Source organism: Hippocampus guttulatus, chromosome 1 (assembly GCF_054856545.1).
Source record: "Hippocampus guttulatus isolate MCC_2025c chromosome 1, RoL_Hgut_1.0, whole genome shotgun sequence".
NCBI lineage: Eukaryota > Metazoa > Chordata > Actinopteri > Syngnathiformes > Syngnathidae > Hippocampus > Hippocampus guttulatus.
Window position 1 is genome coordinate 22643659 of NC_141261.1, and position 18095 is coordinate 22661753.

The 18095-nt window shown below is 42.6% G+C and overlaps 1 protein-coding gene across 1 annotated transcript; it reads left to right on the top strand.

Annotated features, from left to right (window-relative positions):
• Positions 1–529: 529 nt before the first annotated feature.
• syn2a (synapsin IIa) lies at positions 530–13566 on the top strand. The gene is made up of 11 exons (XM_086120113.1): positions 530–1028; positions 7882–7939; positions 8026–8117; positions 8216–8372; positions 8490–8579; positions 8679–8741; positions 8856–8998; positions 9085–9159; positions 10079–10181; positions 10968–11114; positions 11527–13566. Exons 1-11 carry the CDS (start codon positions 688–690, stop codon positions 11659–11661), a joined length of 1404 nt encoding a protein of 467 aa, XP_085976239.1. The 5' UTR covers positions 530–687; the 3' UTR covers positions 11662–13566.
• The last annotated feature ends 4529 nt before the right edge of the window (positions 13567–18095 follow it).

An 18095-nucleotide genomic window follows, 5' to 3' on the forward strand; every position in this document is an offset into this window, starting at 1 on the left:
ACATAGATTTTGTTTATTCAACGTGCACATGTTAACGACATTGAAACAGCACAAAACAATGAGGGAGGTTAAAAAGAATGTGCTCCCTGAAAATGATATACTCTTTCCCAAAATGAAGATAAATAAATTCATTAGGGAGCTCTAGTTGACAGCATTTGTGTCTCGGTGGGCGACTACGGCACAGGGCAGTGGCCACATATCCGACCAGCCATTTTAGATTGCATATCTGAGCTTGACAGACATACACAAATGTCGTTTAAGGACACAGGGAGAGGTGTGAGACTGAGTGTTTGCCAAACACATCCACACTTCCACTCGAAACACTTTTCTTTCCTACAGCTGGCGTGAAAAAAAAAGAAAAGAAAAGAAAAGGAAAACATGCGTGATAGGCAGCATAAGGTGGGGGGAGGGGTAGCAAAGAAGCACACTATGCAGAGAGGGAGAAGAGGAGTGGCACAGCTTCAGCATCCTGTGCAATGGCTGAGGAGGGTGCCGAGTGAGGAGATTGGCTGAGCGAGGCTGAAACGTCACCACCAGTGAGTGGGAGCTCTGAGGATGTTCCAGCAAGCTGGAAGGGAGCACATTCACTGGGAATTTACGCTGGGAGCTCAAGCATTGTCAGCTGTGCAGTAAGCAGAGGGAGAGCCTTTCCACAACCTACCGCCGATTCCTTCTCCAGCTCCAGCCATGAATTATTTGCGACGGCGTCTCTCGGACAGCACTTTTATCTCCAACCTGCCCAATGGCTACATGACGGACCTCCAGAGGCCTGACCCCGCTCAGCCCCCTCCAGCCGCCAACACCGTCCCTGCCAAGTCCCCCACAGCCGGGCCCACGCCTCCAGTCCCTTCCCCTGCTCCGGAGAAAAAAGCTCCGCTAGCTCAATCGAGCGGAGCTGGTTTCTTCAGCTCCATCACCAATGTCGTCAAGCAGACGGCCGCCTCAGCGGGGCTGGTGGAGCAAAGCTCAGTCACGACACCCAAGAAGTTCAAGATTCTGCTGGTCATCGACGAACCGCAGCAAGAGTGGTAAGACAAACGCATTTCTCTGTCTTCAGCAGCCTACTCAGATAGTGCAAGATGGTCTTGTGATTTCATGCGTGCTGGCACTAGAACGCAAATTCATTCTCATCCCACCACCACTGACATCAAGATGAGGAGCTTTTTTTCCCTATGCCATTCTGGTGATTTTCTGCAGTCTTCTAACCCATTCCCTACCATGTCTGTTTTTAAAATGGATGCTCCACAGGTTGCATCGATGCTTGCAACAAGATAAAATGCTGCAGTGCTTGTGCCCATCAATGGGGTTTCCCTCCACACAGACCACATGACCTGCTCCGCATGACATACAAAAGCACACACTACACTGCAGCACAATACTGTACTACACAATACTGTACTACATCGTTTTATCGCCCTCTCTTTTACTGCATCAACTGTAGATGTGCAATCCAGAAGGATCACCCTACAATAATAGGATGGCATTCAGACCATGGCATGTCTTGAAAATGTGAGGAAGCAGCTTGATTGAGGCTGAGGAGCAGCCTCCCTGTTAACAGAGTCTTGAACCAACCTGGATCAATGTTAATAAGATCAGGCCAACCTTGTGCATTAGCTACAATTTGGCTGCAAGTAGAAAGCCACACTCTTGCTGAGGAGAAGGGAATAAAACAGTATCCATACTGTAAAATGGCTCCAAGATGTCAGGTTTTTGTGATAAAAGATAAGGAATAAAACAGAGAAAATCATTTCAACACTGTTTCCACATGTAATGTGACAAGTACTGTAACTTCTTTAAAAAATGACAAAATGCCTCCCCTTTTTCAAGGGAAGCAAAAATAAACAAGTGGATGGTTTCACAAGTGCAGGAACGGCTCCAAGATTATTTCTCTCCCAGGGGTTTTAAGGGGGGCTCGACCGATACTTGGGGATTGGGGGCTGAGAAAATCCTTCATCATTATATTTTAGACAAGTAAAATGCTGAAGCAACTTCACATTCACATTCAAACTAATGTTAAATGGGAGTCAGCAACCATTTTAAATTCAAACTACTCTCTTTGGATTTTCTTGACCTTTTCCTTTTTTTGCTTTCCATCAGACTTCCTTTCGACTTTTATCCACCGTACATTGAAGCCAACACGGCGCACCAAAATCAAAGTACATTTCTGAAATGCTTCAGCTCAAAACGAGTCACTTTTGTTGGTGAGATAACGTCTTTGTCTTTTTACAACATACTCCACACAATTTATACAGCTACTTGTTTTTCTATCCCCCATACTAAGCACACTTGGGGGATGAGATGTGCGTACTCCATTCACTGACTTCCTCTCCTCATCTATTTTTCATGGGCGCTCAGCATTTCAGAGTGGGAGTCCTTCATGTCGAGTCACCTGGTTACATCTATGTTGGTGCTGTTTGTGAGACCTTTAACCCGGTGCACACAGTATGCTAGCCTCGAAGCCTGCCTCAGTTTCTTCCGTTTGCACATCATTCTCTGTGCATTGTATTGCAAGGGCAGCGTTGATGTAAACTGTTGTCTTAAAAGGGTTTGAGTAATGAGCAGTACTTTGTATTCTGGTCGTGCAATTGCAGGACGGAAAGCACGGTACATATAGCTGCTGGCAAAGGCATTGGGGTGAAGGAATCTATTTTTATGACCGGTACTTTTTCTGAGTGACTGACTTTTTAGGCTATTGCAAAATGAGACCTGCTCGGATTAAAATCCACCACACTGTAGGCTTCCATTCAGCCAAATCGATTTTCTGAAAAGGTTTTGTGGCAAAATGCCCTATTATCTATCGTATATCGTAATTATAACAAAGCCCTATGATTCACAGTGACATTACATAAACTGGTGATTCTAAATAATCATCAATCCAGTTTCCCATTTAAAAAAAAAAAAAGGCATTTTCTGGCACCAGCTGTATTGTTGTTCTATAACAGGCAGCATACACTCCAAACTGTGGTGCTTTGTAATTAGATATACTGTTTGGACAAACCGCAAGATATTATTATTCATAGTGATGTCGCTAAGAAGTCTGTCGTCAAGATAAAATCCCTTAGATCAAATTATGAGCTCAGATTATTCTGCAAGTCATCTACGGATCTTTGTTTTGTTCCAGGAAGACTGTGCTATAAATTGCTCTTGTGGTGGGAGGAGAACATGTTTCTCTTTCACTTAGCATTAAACTGATTGCCAATGTTGGTCTTTATTTTTTCTTATACACAACACAATGAGGGGGAAAACGAGACTGCAGTATTTTGATCATGTCGCAGAGGAGTGTGTTGGCTGAAATCTAGTTTGATTTCATCCAACCAATACTCATGCTTAAGAGTTAATGGTCGATCGGCTAAGTGGGTTGTTTTACACCTCAGCCAAAATTCTCGCTGACCAACCCCTCTTTGGAATTATGTCAGTACTAGATCATAAGAACCTTTAATTAAATTGCATAATTTGATTATCTGGATTGTCAAATGTACTCATAAAACCACGATAAATCATGTCCCAGCTCCTTTTGTTTATGATCTCACATTTGATTCAGGTCAAATGAAGCCGTATTGATTCCTCCGACAAATAAATAATGCAAGTAAACAGCTGCAATCGTGCTCTCTCCTCTCCCCTGGCGCGCATGCAAAAGGCACCTTCGGCACCATGCAGGAGAAAATTCAGCGCAAGCAGCATGTAGAGAAATATATCGGCGATATAACCCCTTGAATGGTTTTTGGATGTCTGCCATGACGAGGAGAGTGAGAAAGCTTGGACCAAGGATGCTTTTAGTCATGTGGTGAATATTAATACACTGGGTGATGTTCTTCCTGCATGCAGTCAGGTTCGTAACAGGAATTGAAAGAATTGGCCCTTTTCTGCATTGCACCCCCATTTTCAGGGGCTCAATATGATTTGTGCAATCCCGTCTGCCTCACTTCACGCTTTGTCGCTGCATGGTTTTATGCAATCAGCAAAACGAAATAGCGAACAAAAAAAAACATTAATTTCATTCGCCTGACTTTGGAAAATCAGAATGCATGTCCAATTGTCTGATAGTGTATTGGAGAAGTGAGAAATAGACACTTGACAATCAGCATCTCTGTTGTAGTACAACAGATGGTGGTGGTGGGTGTTGCCATGTGCTAACTTGTGTATTGGAACAGGAAACCCACAAATTTAGCATTTTTGACTATGAGATCCTTAATGGATTTCAGAAGACAATAAGATCATCTCAACAACAGACAATTGAAATGGAGAAAAAAAGAATTATTCAGCCATTATTCTTTTTTTTCCTCCACCCTTCTTGATGAGTTAACGCTCTTCCTCCTCTGACTGCTAATGACATGGTCTTATTTTTTTCAAACTATTCAGTACCTGGTGATGTGATGTGATAAACTGTGAGGTGTATTGGAGTTTTCAGTTTGCTCACATTGAACCAAAAACACAAAACCTATCGGACAGCGCAGATGGATACCAAACATATCATATCATCATCACATACACTGGACATATTGCAAGAGAAAATCAAGGCAAAGAAATGTAATATTGTTTGATGGCTAAATAAGCTAGACTTGAAAGCAGCAGTTTTGGAAAATATTTCTTCCTTACTTTTGGCCCTATCTGTGTTCAGTAACTCGACTGAAAGTGCAGAATGAAATAATTCCTTTGCTGAGCAGAAATAACAGGCTTTGCCATCCATTGTCACTGTGTTTCAAAGTTTTAGAAATTACACGGTCTGTTTCTTATCTATTTAATTCCCCGCGAACAGTAGGTTTTTTGTTTGTTTGTTTGTTTGTTTTACCCCGAATGATTCCCTGTTTAAGGTTTGTTTTCCGCCAAAGTCAAACAAATCTCCACACTGCAATTATTTCCTGAATGAATTATTCAGCTTTAGAACCACAGTAATTAGGCAGGAAGAGCAGAGTACATGACAGCGGATCGTGAGCACTCCCAGAACAGATAACATGTTTTCTGACGCATCATATGGATAAGGATTACATAATGTTTCCTATGAGAGCTTTTGTCAGTGCTCATCTGTACGCAAAAGATGGAAACCTTCTGAAAAATCTCCCCTATAGCAGGAGGAGAACATTAAAGTGGCACTTTTCCTTCCGGCTCCTCTTTACTCTTTGTAAATACAGATCACCACATTTGGGGATTCATTAAAACGACAAGCGTAACAATGAGTTGTAAGTGCAGTTTCAAGCAGGGAAATCTGTAGCGAAGGGTGTGGTGAACAGTAAACATGCACTACCACCTTCACTGCTGGTGAAGATGGGAGCGTGTGTGTCGTTTATCTTACAACATACTTATTCTGTACGAATAAGACATCCCAAAAAGATAAACTCCTTTTCATTACTTTGCACCAGGGGTCATCAATCCTGTTCCTCAGGGGCCGCAGTCCTGCCTGTTTTCCATCTCTCGTGCTGCAAGACGCTTGATTCAAATGTTTAGGATCATTATCTGCAGACCTTGCGGATTGATCATTTGATTCAGGTTTGTTGCAGCAGGGAGAGGTGCAAAATAGGCAGGACGGCAGCCCTCGAGGAACAGGACTGCTTTGCACGATTTGCAGAAAAATAAATGGGATGCAGGTGGCCCAGTGGTCCAGTGGTTAGCACGTCGACCTCACAGTGCAGCGGTACCGGATTCACTTTCAGCTCCGGCCTCCCTGTGTGGAGTTTGCATGTTCTCCCCGGGCCTGCGTGGGTTTTCTCCGGGTGCTCCGGTTTCCTCCCACATTCCAAAAAAATGCATAGCAGGCTGACTGAACACTCTAAATTGTCCGGGGGTGTGAGTGTGAGTGCGGATGTTTGTACATCTCTGTGTGCCCTGCAATTGGCTGGAACCGGTTCAGGGTGTACCCCGCCTACTGCCTGAAGACGGCTGGGATAGGCTCCAGCACCCCCCGCAACCCTTGTGAGGATAAACGGATCGTAAAATGGATGCATGGATGGATAAATGGGATGCACTTTCAAAAGGCGATCGCGATTATACCGGAATGAACCACTAGATGGCGCCTCTCAAGCAGCTGCGGAATCGCCTCTGCATTTGGGTCCCATGTATTGACTGTACATCAAGCCCAAGAGACGTACAGTACACTTATAAATTTGACATGCTCCTTGTGGCTTTTTGTATATTTTGACTAATTTTAATCTCTCGGAAAGGTCCTTCTTTTGTACTGTCATTTGCAATACGGAGGATTTGTACAGCTAAATTATTCTCAAAAAGATATTCAATTCAATTCAATTCAATTGTATTTATAGAGCACTTTCGAACAGCCATCGCTGCATATAAAGTGCTGTACATGGAGCAATTTAACATATACGATAAACAGTAAAACAAATCGGTAACAAAGACGGTAGAAAGCACCGAACAGTAAAACCAAGAACAAATCTAAGTCATGCTGAGCCGAATGCCAAAGAATACAAGCGAATTTTGAGGAGGGATTTGAAGATGGGCAGCGAGGGGGCTTGCCGAATGTTCAGTGGGAGGTCATTCCAGAGAGAGGGACCAGCAACGGAAAAGGCTCGATCCCCTCTGAGCCTCAGTTTAGTTCTTGGTACTTCTAATAATGTCTGGTCCGCAGACCTGAGGCGCCGGGCAGGTGTGTAGGGGCGGATGAGCTCAGAGAGGTAAGGTGGCGCGAGGTCATTTTGAGATTTGAAAACAAATAACAGGATCTTGAAAATAACTCTAAAATGTATGGGGAGCCAGTGAAGGGATGCCAGAGTAGGAGTTATGTGCTCCCTCTTACGAGTACCAGTCAAGAGGCGAGCAGCGGCATTCTGGACCAGCTGAAGGCGCTTAATGGAGGACTGGCTGACTCCAAAGTAAAGGGAATTGCAGCAATCGAGCCGGGATGTGACAAAGGCATGAATTACTGTCTCAAAGTGTTCATGAGAGAGGAGAGGTTTTACTTTGGCCAGCTGTCTAAAGTGAAAGAAGCTGGATTTAACAACGGCACCAATTTGCCGGTCAAGTTTGAAATCACTGTCCAGTTTAAGGCCCAAATTTGAGACTGTTGACAGGGGGCCCAAGTCTACAGGATGGGATGTACAAGGGCCACTTGGACCAAACAGTATCACCTCTGTCTTCTTTTCATTTAAATCCAGGAAATTTTGTGCCATATGTACTGTATGTTTATCTGCAAATACGAAGTAATCCTATTCACTAATCGTGAAAGGCGCAGCGTTTTCTAAAGTTACATAACAGTCCACATTGGGAATTTGGCCTTATTCCATCACCCTCAAAACAAATTCTGTATGCTATGAAATCTGATCGGACTAAAGATAAAGCAAATAAATGCATGTAATATTATACATTGAAATAAACATTTCCAAATCATTGCACTGGGGGACCAGTCTGTAAAAAAGGCAACACATATTTTGCCATTACTGACAGTCGCCTGCTCTGGTGGTCGATCTTGGTAGACCAGAAAGGAAGGCCTCCGTGTTGTGTTCGCACTACCATCAATACGACTTGACTGGCCTTGAATTGGTTTGTTTTTTCATTTCCTACCGTGTCTTCCTCTCTTCCACTGCCACTTCTGCGTGGGACTATTTAACACTGGATATTCTGAATCACTCACTCATTCTGTATACAACGTGGACTGCAAATATTGGATTGGATAAACTTGGATGTACTGTATGTGTATCATACAGCACAGATGAAATTCCTTCCCTCTCAACATAAAACAAGAGGAGCCGCTGCTTATGATTGTTTTAATGTGTGGAATTTTGCATATGAACCCATGCAATTTCTTCTTTTTGCCGGTTGAAATGAGCTGAAATAATTGTTCATGTTATATTTGCTGTGGTCCACTCCAAGATGTCATAACTATGGTAAGTTGTTTTTCATAGTTCTTCATTTTTGCCATGTGTTTCAACTCAGGGCCAAGTTATTCCGAGGCAAGAAAATCTATGGAGACTATGACATCAAAGTGGAACAGGTCAGTTTGTCTCCATCTTTCTGTCTGGAAAAAAAAAATGTTGAGAAGCCAGTCCTCAAGTGCCAATGTCACCATGAACTCTTCAGGCGGAATTCAGTGAGCTCAGCATCATGGCTCAGGCCAATGGGACATGCAGTGTTACGATGCAGGTTTTCAGAAATGGCACCAAGGTTGTCAGGTATGAGAACTTACCACAGAGCTCGAAATATAGTGCTGATGACTTTTTTTTGTCTGTGTCGACTAACTGTGGTCACATTGGTCTCTCTTATTTTCTAGGTCATTCAAGCCAGACTTTGTGCTTATTCGCCAGCACGCCTTCAGTATGACCCAGAATGAAGATTTCCGCAACCTCGTAATCGGTCTGCAGTACGGAGGTGTTCCGAGCATTAACTCATTGGAGTCCATCTACAATCTGTGTGACAAGCCCTGGGCGGTAAGGCCCTTCAGCAGTGATGCACGCCATTGCTGTAGAGCAGAGCAGCAGCGAGATCGTTTTGCTGTGGTTTATCTGACTTTTAAAAATATTGTCTTTATTTCTCCCTGTGTCCAGTTTGCTCAGCTGATCAACACATTCAGAAAGTTGGGTGCTGATAAGTTTCCACTGATTGAGCAGACCTTTTACCCAAACTACAAAGAGATGGTGACTAGAGCCGCAACCCTTTCTTGTATCGTTATGTGACACTCACCATTATCTTGCCACCGAATCAGAACACTCAAATGATACCTTTCATTCTTATAGGCGAGCTTGCCGTCCTTCCCTGTGGTTGTCAAGATTGGACACGCCCACTCTGGCATTGGAAAGGTTTGGCCGTTACACAGTTTAAGACACTGCATTATTATTTAATTGAATTGGGGGGCAAGGGGGTGATGCGCTGTAAACATTTGACATTGGAACTATTTGCGTGTGGTTTTGCAGGTAAAGGTTGACAATCACAGTAAGTTCCAGGACATAGCCAGTGTCGTGGCTCTCACCCAGACATACAGCACCACTGAGCCTCTCATTGAGTCCAAGTATGACATCAGGATCCAGAAGATCGGCGCAGACTACAAAGCCTACATGTAGGTTCGACTCCACTTTTATAGCTCAAATTAAATAAAGGGGATGGGATGGGAATTGTTCTAATGTTTCGGCCTTCCCACCCCAGGAGAACATCTATGTCAGGCAACTGGAAGACCAACACCGGCTCGGCGATGCTGGAACAGGTGGCCATGACTGACAAGTGGGTGTTCCAAAACGAGGCCAACTCTTCAACACAAAGATGGCCATGTAGAATCATTTTTATTTTATTTTATTGTATTTTTTCTGTGAGAAAACACAACTGATGAACAGATACTTGCACATTACACAGCTGGACAACATTTTTTCAAAAATTTTTAAAGTGTAGAGCAAGTAAACCTTTTGGGTGATTTTTATTTTTGTGCTGATGTCCAATCTACCCTCGGTAGATTATTTTTCCCCTCTAGCACATATATTTAGTCATATTTATGAATTAAGGGTTATGTATTCTGTATTGCACAAGCTTTTATAGGTCAACCTTACAAAGGAAAAAAAAGAGAAAATAGCTCAAAAACTTGATGTGCTCTGAAAACAAGTAGACATTTTTTAAATCCATCCACCCATTTCCTGATCAGCTTTATCCTCACAACGATAGCGGGGGGTGCTGGAGCCTATCCCAGCTGTCCTCCTCGGGCAGTAGGCGGGGGACACCCTGAACTGGTTGCCAGCACAACGCAGGGCATACATAGACAAACAAACATTCACATTACAATCACACCTAGGGACAATTTAGAGTGTTCAATCAGCCTGCCATGCATGTTTTTGGAATGTGGGAGGAAACCGGGGTACTTGGAGAAAACCCACGCAGGCACGGTGAAAACATGAAAATTCCACACAGGAAGGCTGGAGCCGGGATCAAACCCACAGCCTCTGTACTGTGAGGTCGACGCACTAACCACAGGACCACTGGGCCACCCTACATTTTTAAAATCTGTTTCAGAAATACGTTGAGGAACAGCCATCCCTGATTTAAATTTGCTCTTCAAGAGTATGATTCGAAAATGAAGCTAGATTGTCGTCAGAAACTCGAGCTTTAGTTACTTGAGTGACGTTTTGAGTTGTGTCTCCTTGACACCTTTCAGATACAAGCTGTGGGTTGACACATGCTCAGAGATTTTCGGAGGTCTGGATATTTGTGCAGTCAAGGCCATTCACGGGAAGGATGGAAGAGATTACATCACAGAGGTAGGAGTCCCACAACTGACAGGACATGTTGAGAATCTTTCTGAACAATTCAACAAGCTGTGCTAGGAAATGCAATTCAGTCAAACACAGGGGGAAGCCACATAGCCGAATTATGAAACATTTAACATTTGTTATAATGAAAATTCTTGAACCTCCAACGAATCCATCCAAAAATGGTGTTATAGTAAACTGCTTTTGCAATGTAGGAGGAAGCTGCAGAATCCTTTTCAAACCCAGGCAAGTCTGAGGACTAGATGCAAACTCCACACAGGAAGGCCAGAATCCAAATTTGAACCCGCAAACTCAGAACTGTGAGGAAAATGGGTTAACCACTCATTCACCATGCCACTGAGGCTGTAGCATAATAGGATGAGGTTATGTGTTTTTTTTCTTCTTTTTTTAATTTACAAACTATAGCTACGGTTATCTCGGGAAGTTGTTGCAAACATCTGATACGTGATATTGTCCTACACTTGGACCATTTTGGGTCCTTTAGAAGTTAAACGTGCACCAAATGTCAAGGTGCCTCAAGAGTTAATAAGAATGATTTACTATGTACAAGTTCACATACAGTGTAGGACTCTCTAGGGACAATCTGCCCCTCTAAGTATTAGATCCAAGTTCCTTTCAAATATACTTCTCAGGTCTTCAGTCAGATCCCCTGCAAAATCGAATTTTTGTTGTTGTTGTTGCTCCTTATGAAGTGTTTCAAGTTGTCAGCCACGTTATAAGATCTTTCATGTGGACAAAGGGGAACGGATGACGTATCCAATCAATGTGATGCAGGTGGTGGGCTCATCCATGCCCCTGGTGGGGGAGCACCAATCCGAGGACAGACAGCTCATTTCTGACGTGGTGCTGACTAAAATGAATCAGATGGTGGAGAGGGAGGCAAACGCTCCCCGAAAACCCATGACCACACAACCGTCCCAGGTAGATAATCTCGCATACACACTGAAAAAAAAACAACAACAAAAAAAAACAGAGGTGCATTCAAAATTTCAAGGCAGCAAACCATGATAAAATTTTAAGTTGAGCAATTCACGAAATATTTACGGTTTACAGAACTGCTTAAACTGCTGGCACTTGTATTGGCTGCTCATGTTAAAGATAAAAGTCAAAACAGCTCAGCAAATTGTTTGGGAGCAGACTACTTGTTTGCGTTGTTGTGCTAACATTGCTGTCATAAATGTCACACTTACATTTTAGAGTTGCTCCAATTCAAATTGCTGTTTTAGTGCAAAAAAAAAAAAATACAAGTTGTGTTTTTTTCAGTGTACTTGCAGGTAATGGCTGATATGAAATATCATTCCTTACAATGAGAAAATGTTTTTGATCCTATCAGGGTACAGGGCAAAAAGGGGACATAATTGGTGAGAGCATGAAGAACGGTGCTGGCCGTCCCCCTCAAGGTTGTCTGCAGTACATCCTCGACTGTAATGGTGTGGCTGTGGGTCCGAAACCCGTGCAGGCCAACTGAGTGAGCCAGGAGGAGACACAGGGAGCTCTCAGAATCAACCTTAAGATGAACACAAACGTGTATGGATGCCGATAGCTAGGATCACAACTGGGGGACGGGGTGCTTGGCTCATTGCAGCCGAATGGTGCCCTGGACTGTCTTTTTAACTCTATGCAGAGTTCTAATGTACTGTCTATTTGTTGATTTGTGTGCTTGTATCGGTCACCTATGTTTCAATAGCTGTGGATTTTCTTTAGAGCTGCTGTGGATGATGTAAGAAGCAAATTGTGCCTACACTGAGTTCAGTGTCGCTCTGTGCTACTTGTTTGACCAGCTGTGAGCCTTTAATTTGAACCTTTTCTGTTTTATACTTGGCCTTGTATCTTTCAGTCGTGTTCAAACTGTGGAACATAGTTCTTAATATTCATACGGTATGGCTTTGGTTATTATTTTCATACATATAACTATAGATATTTATTTTTGTTTTGCATGACTGATACCTAAGAGCGAAATTCTTGTAACCTGTAATACTTGCAAATGTGTCATAGCCAGTACATACACGCTCACTACCAAACATGCATTAACACACTGATCTCCAACAACCGTATACACAGTTTGGATTTTTTTTTTTAAATCTATCACTTCTATTGTCTTGTCACAGTGATGGAGGGAAAAAAATGATTATTTATTGAAAATGAAATGTGTAACTAAAATCAAAAATGTTAGATTATATCATGAAGGAGGTCATGCAGGTGTCATTGCACACTAATTTTAAATATATTTTGTACAATTTTGAACCAAAGATATGATTTGAATTACTGTAGTATTTATTTACCCCATGGTGCAAATATACTCGTAAGGTTCCAAATAATCCTGCAGTTCGACATGACAGACACCCACAAGCAAGGAAATAAAGCTGTATTCAATAGGTCTTCTCTGTTTACAGCTTCTTAGAATGTGTCCAAAGTAAAATCCACCACAAAATGTCCTTCTGTGGCCATGCACTGGGTATCAGTAATGGCGTTTCCGTGACAACAGTACAAGTGCTCTGAGCGTTAGCTTTGACTTGTTCCTGCTCAATTTACCACCCTCCTCGCTCCCCCGTGAGTGGATCCAAAGTGCCATATTTATTTCTATTATAATAATAATAATTATTATTATATAATTAATTTGAAATCATCATCAATCTCTTCCATGCAATTGATTCCAATAGTTATTGTCATCCAAAACATTCCCTGGCAAATGTCACAACTGGTTGTTTCTTGTCCTGTGGCCCATTCCGTTTAAAGTAAATGGTGATGCAACTGAAATTGCAACCTGAACAAAGAAATGTGCACAGAGAACTACCATGATAAAAAGCAATCTGTTGTGCAAGCTCTGTGTGCAGTGGTATTCCAAGTTGTATCAAGTGTTTCTGTGAGTGTATCCTTGTACAAGCCATGCCTGAGGCTTTATGGATGTGTCGTACTGTTTACTAGGGAATATGCCATGACATTGATTTCAATGGGAGCACACGTTGCAGTACCAAGAGTCCGACTGATGAAAGTGGATGTGCTTTTTGGCCTAATTGTTCAGATAAAAGCTATTCAGACCTGCCTGACTGCAAATGTGATGGGTCATCGTTGGCAAAAAGTGCTGCTGGACTGTTTAAACCTCGACTGGAAGACAATATACTGTGGAAAGATCCATAAAGTTTAGTCCCCTCTGTCAATGGCAATAAAGGTTCCTTTGCACTGGAGGAAAATAAAAATGGATCCATTTTCTTTCGCAGTTGCCCTCATGGTTGCACATGAGCCTGAGATGATAACAGGAGAGTGTGGGAAAGAACTGTGGAGCGTGATTGTCAACCTTTAATGGCAAAATCTCACACAAATATGTCTAATGTCATTTGAAAACAAACAATAAAGGAGAGATTCCGTTAGGGGCGACATGCATCAGATGGTGTGGATGGGGAATTGTCTCCAGCTTGCTGCATTCACACCCCCAGACACCAATTACAGTTTATAGCGTTTTTCTGTAACGCCCACACTACTTCCCTGATGACCCTTTAAAGCAATCAGGTTGTTTGCTGAACTGTATCCCACATAGGAATACCCCTTGAGCAGAAGCAGGAGAATTTGTGATCGATGGTAGATTGATAGATTCCATACATTTCACATTATCAGTAACGCAAAAGCATCATGCAATGCATTTATGATCCTATACGTTCACATGGAGTTGCTTTCATTTTTCTAATCTTGGAACCCTCTGGGTGACCGCTGCTGAATGTTTATGACCTGATAGACCATTCAAACATTTGTAAACTGCATTCACTAAAAGGGCCCGAAAGAGGAGTTGAATTTATTGCAAATGGCTCATGGAGCATCTGACTGCCACTGTGAAAGCTGCAATTAACACTTTTGAAGGGTCTGATCATTAATTAGAATTGGCAGCATGTCCTTCCTGTGGTTTAGAAATGAACAGCTATTATGAAGATAAGATAAGATAAGCTTTATTAGTCCCACACAGGGGAAACGTGCAGTTGACAGCAGCAAGATGGGGGGCGCAGGGGTTCAGTGTTTCATTGCACAAAATAAATGTTTCAGAAGAACTGTACACAGTTCAATATAAGTGCAATATAAATAAAGCATCAGCAATATATTTGTAGAAAATAACAAATAATAAATAGCAATAGCATAGAAAACAGCGTAATTACAGCCTTGTGGAAAAAGAGAGATGCTTGCTGCCACCTGCTGGTACGGTGGACACACTAAAGTGCGTCAGCATGCTTACGTATGGTAACAAAGTGCTGCGGCTGCACTGTACTTGATTGTCAACTGTTTATGTGGCTGAATTCAATGCACGTTTGACTGCATTCCTCTGTTATTATGGCTTTTTCAAGAAGACCACTTTGCCTTAGTCCTGATGATCCAGTAGAACCTGCCAGAGGTGAAAAGGTGAAACAAAAGCAAATGTAAAGAGTCGTGTCAAATGGTCTAAAGCAGAGCCCGGCAAAGTGCGGCCTTGGGGCCATATCTGGCCCGCCCACACTCTCTGACCGGCCCTCAGTAGAGAAGTCAATGTAGAAGTAAATGGACGTTGGCAAAAATGACACCAGTGGTCCTAATGTTAGCAAAATTGTTATTTACTGCACTGCGGAGGGGACAGGGCCAAAAGCATTTGGCCGAATAATCCATCCATCCACACATTTTCAGATACGCTTATCCTCACAAGGGCCGCGGGGTGTGCTGGTGCCTATCCCAGCCGTCTTCGGGCAGTAGGCGGTGGACACCCTGAACCGGTTGCCAGCAATCGCAGGGCACACAGAAACAAACAACCATCCACACTCACACGCACGCCTAGGGACAATTTAGAGTGCTCCATTAACCTGCCATGCATGTTTTTGGAATGTGGGAGGAAACAGGCGTACCAAATCAGGCACGGGGAGAACATGCAAACTCCACAACAGGAAGGCTGGATCTGGAATTGAACTCCGCACCTCTGCACTGTGAGGCCGGCGTGCTAACCAGTAGACCACCGGGCCGCTGGCCTGATAATACTGTAGCAAAATATACAATATTCACAAAGCGCTGCAGGAGCCTGATAACGATGCTGATCATTTGAATCAGGCTTGTTGGAGAAGGCTAAAACTCTCAAATATGCATAATAGTAGCCATCGAGAACTGGAGTTTGACACCTGTGACGTAGGGGGACATGAAAAACCCAGAGGCCCAAGCAGCAAAGATAAATACACTTTTCTTGTGGTGGAAAACCACAATGCTGTCCCCAAAAATGAAATGATGTCTTGGTGTACTAGACTGTGTGAGTACTGAAGTCACTTTGGAAAAAGCAACACCCGCTCGATGTCAGCCAGATCATGCACGTTTGGCCTCAGTTGATTTCATTTTGGCCAGTCAGTGTGGCTGCGCAAAACGCAGAAATAGAACATTAAGCAATTAGAGCAAAACGTGTCAGTTTGCCAGTTAGTAGAGCTGACACCACCTTGGATGACATCAGGCTATGCCTTTTAGGAAACGTGGTTCCAATTAGATCACCATCGTCTTTTGCCACATTCAGGGCTGGAAAAAAAAAAGATTCAAAATAGAGGCTGATGTCAATTTCCCAAAAATACATCAATGAGTCATGAAAACTGACACAGCAGAGGATGGATCTTTTCTTGGATGCTCTCTGGCACTACCGCCCGAACATTACAGGAACTGACTTTTCACACGCATGAACCATAAAGATGTGGTCATTCGGTGCAACATATAACTCCAGTTTCATCTTATTTGCAGTCAGGAATGGCACCAAGGTGAGCTGTACATTCAAACATTTGAGTTCCCGTTGTCTTCGTTTTCCTCGGCTCTGACAATCAATGCTGCCGCTCAATAGATATTTTTTGACATACCAGATGAGGGCATAATATGCATTCATCTTGAAGGCATGTCATATCAAAATATTCCCCGCCTTTAGTTTCATGTTTCATTCTGGGATTTTGGTAAATAAATTGGGTCCAAGGAGGGTTAAAAATATTCCACTTGTGGTAACCCTAGAACAGGGGTGTCAAACTCATTTCACATTGTGGGCCACATACGGCCTCGGTAGATGTAAAGTGGGCCGGACCATTAAAATTATACCATACTCTGCTATAAATAACCAAAATAATGTATTTCCTTTGTTTTGGTCTAAAGAAGCACAAGAACATTAGGAAAATGTTGAAATGTAATCAATAGATCGTTTCCAAAACATTTCATGAAGCTCCTTAGATTTCCTTAGACAAATGTGCAATTCACTTTTATCTTTCACATATATGCATTGCAACTGATCCCACCGATTGTTCAAAGGCACAGAACTTTAACAAGTAATTGGTATTGAAAAATGTAGTCATGCACTTTAAGTTTAATGAGATTTATAAAGAAATAAAATTTTAAAACATTTACACGTGCATATAAAATCTGAATGTAATCCCTGCCTACACCTTACAAACTAAGGAGAGTGCTATTAAATGTGTAAAGAATAAAGTATTCACATGTCCTTGATAACGTCTGCTGTGTTGGGTCTGTCTCAGTGACAGACTGAGGCTGCTGTTGTCTTATTCTCTGATCACAACAATGTTGTCTTTTACTCTGATCAAAACTGTGTCCCTCTAACGGACGCATCTTTTCACTTTTAAATTATCCTGCGGGCCTGATCGAACCTCCTTGCGGGCCGTATGTTTGACACCACTGCCCTAGAGGATGGATCATTATGTCATGCGATAGAAATGGAGTTGAAAAAAAAAAGGTGGTAAACCAAGTTTGAAGCTTTATTTCCAGGAAGAGCCATTTTGCGAAGATTGTTATTTTGAAATCAAGTTGCTCTCAAACACGAAATGGAGTTGCTGGCTGAGGTTTGAGCTGATCCACACCTTAATTCTGAAAGCAAAGAAGACAAAGTCAGAAAGGCTGTGGACAAACTTGTATTAAAGAAGGCGACTGGATTTAATAATTTACTCAGAGTTGCTGAAACAACCTGGTTTGTTTTCAGTACTTTATAAGTTGTGATTTGCTTTCATAACCAAGCCTATTCCAAAGAGTCAGACCTCAAACCCTGCCGAATTACAGAGGAATAACTCTCCTCAGCTGTGTCGATAAACTGTACTCCAGCATTTTTACTGAGATACTGTCGTGGTACTTGGAATTCCATAATCTACTTGCTGATGAACAGAACGTGTTTCGAAAGAAAAGAGCTTGTATCAATCACATTTACTCTCGTCACCAAGGCAAATGCTCGAAAACAAGAAGGAAAGTCTACTTTTGTATGCTCTGTCAGTTTTCAGAACGCTTTTGACAGTGTTAATCGCAAATTGCTGAGCTGTTTGCTCTTGAAAATGGGTTATGATGGTAAATTCGATGATCCGATAATCATCAAAATACTGTAATCCTGTATCCAGTTAAATGATTACCCAACTGATTGGTTCAACAACACAGGGCAGCATGGTGGCCGACTGGTTAGCACGGCCGCTTCACAGTGCAGAGGAGGTGGGTTCAAATCGAGGCTACGCTCTTCCTGTGTGGTGTTAGCATGTTCTTCCCGTGCCTGCGTGGGTACTCCCACATTCCAAAAATATGCATGCCAGGTTAATGGAATTCTCTAAATCGTGTCGTTTTGTGTGTGTGTGTATGAATCTGACAAACCCATGTGGGCCGGGCCCGTTTAATCGTACAAGACATTCAATAAAAACTAAACTGGATCATTCATCTGTGTGAAGAGGCCCAGCAAATACATTTACAGAGAAAGTCCACTTTCACTCAATGAGGAAGAGCAAATCCACCACTTGCCTGTGTGGTGGTTTCATTGTTGTTCCACCAAGTGGAATACCCCTGTGGCGTGTCTGAGCTCGATTCCCCAGAGAGGTTACACCACTTTGCCAATGCGGTGCAGTAAACATCACACGGCACCTCCAAGATCTACAGCGATGTGTGGGATTTTTAAAT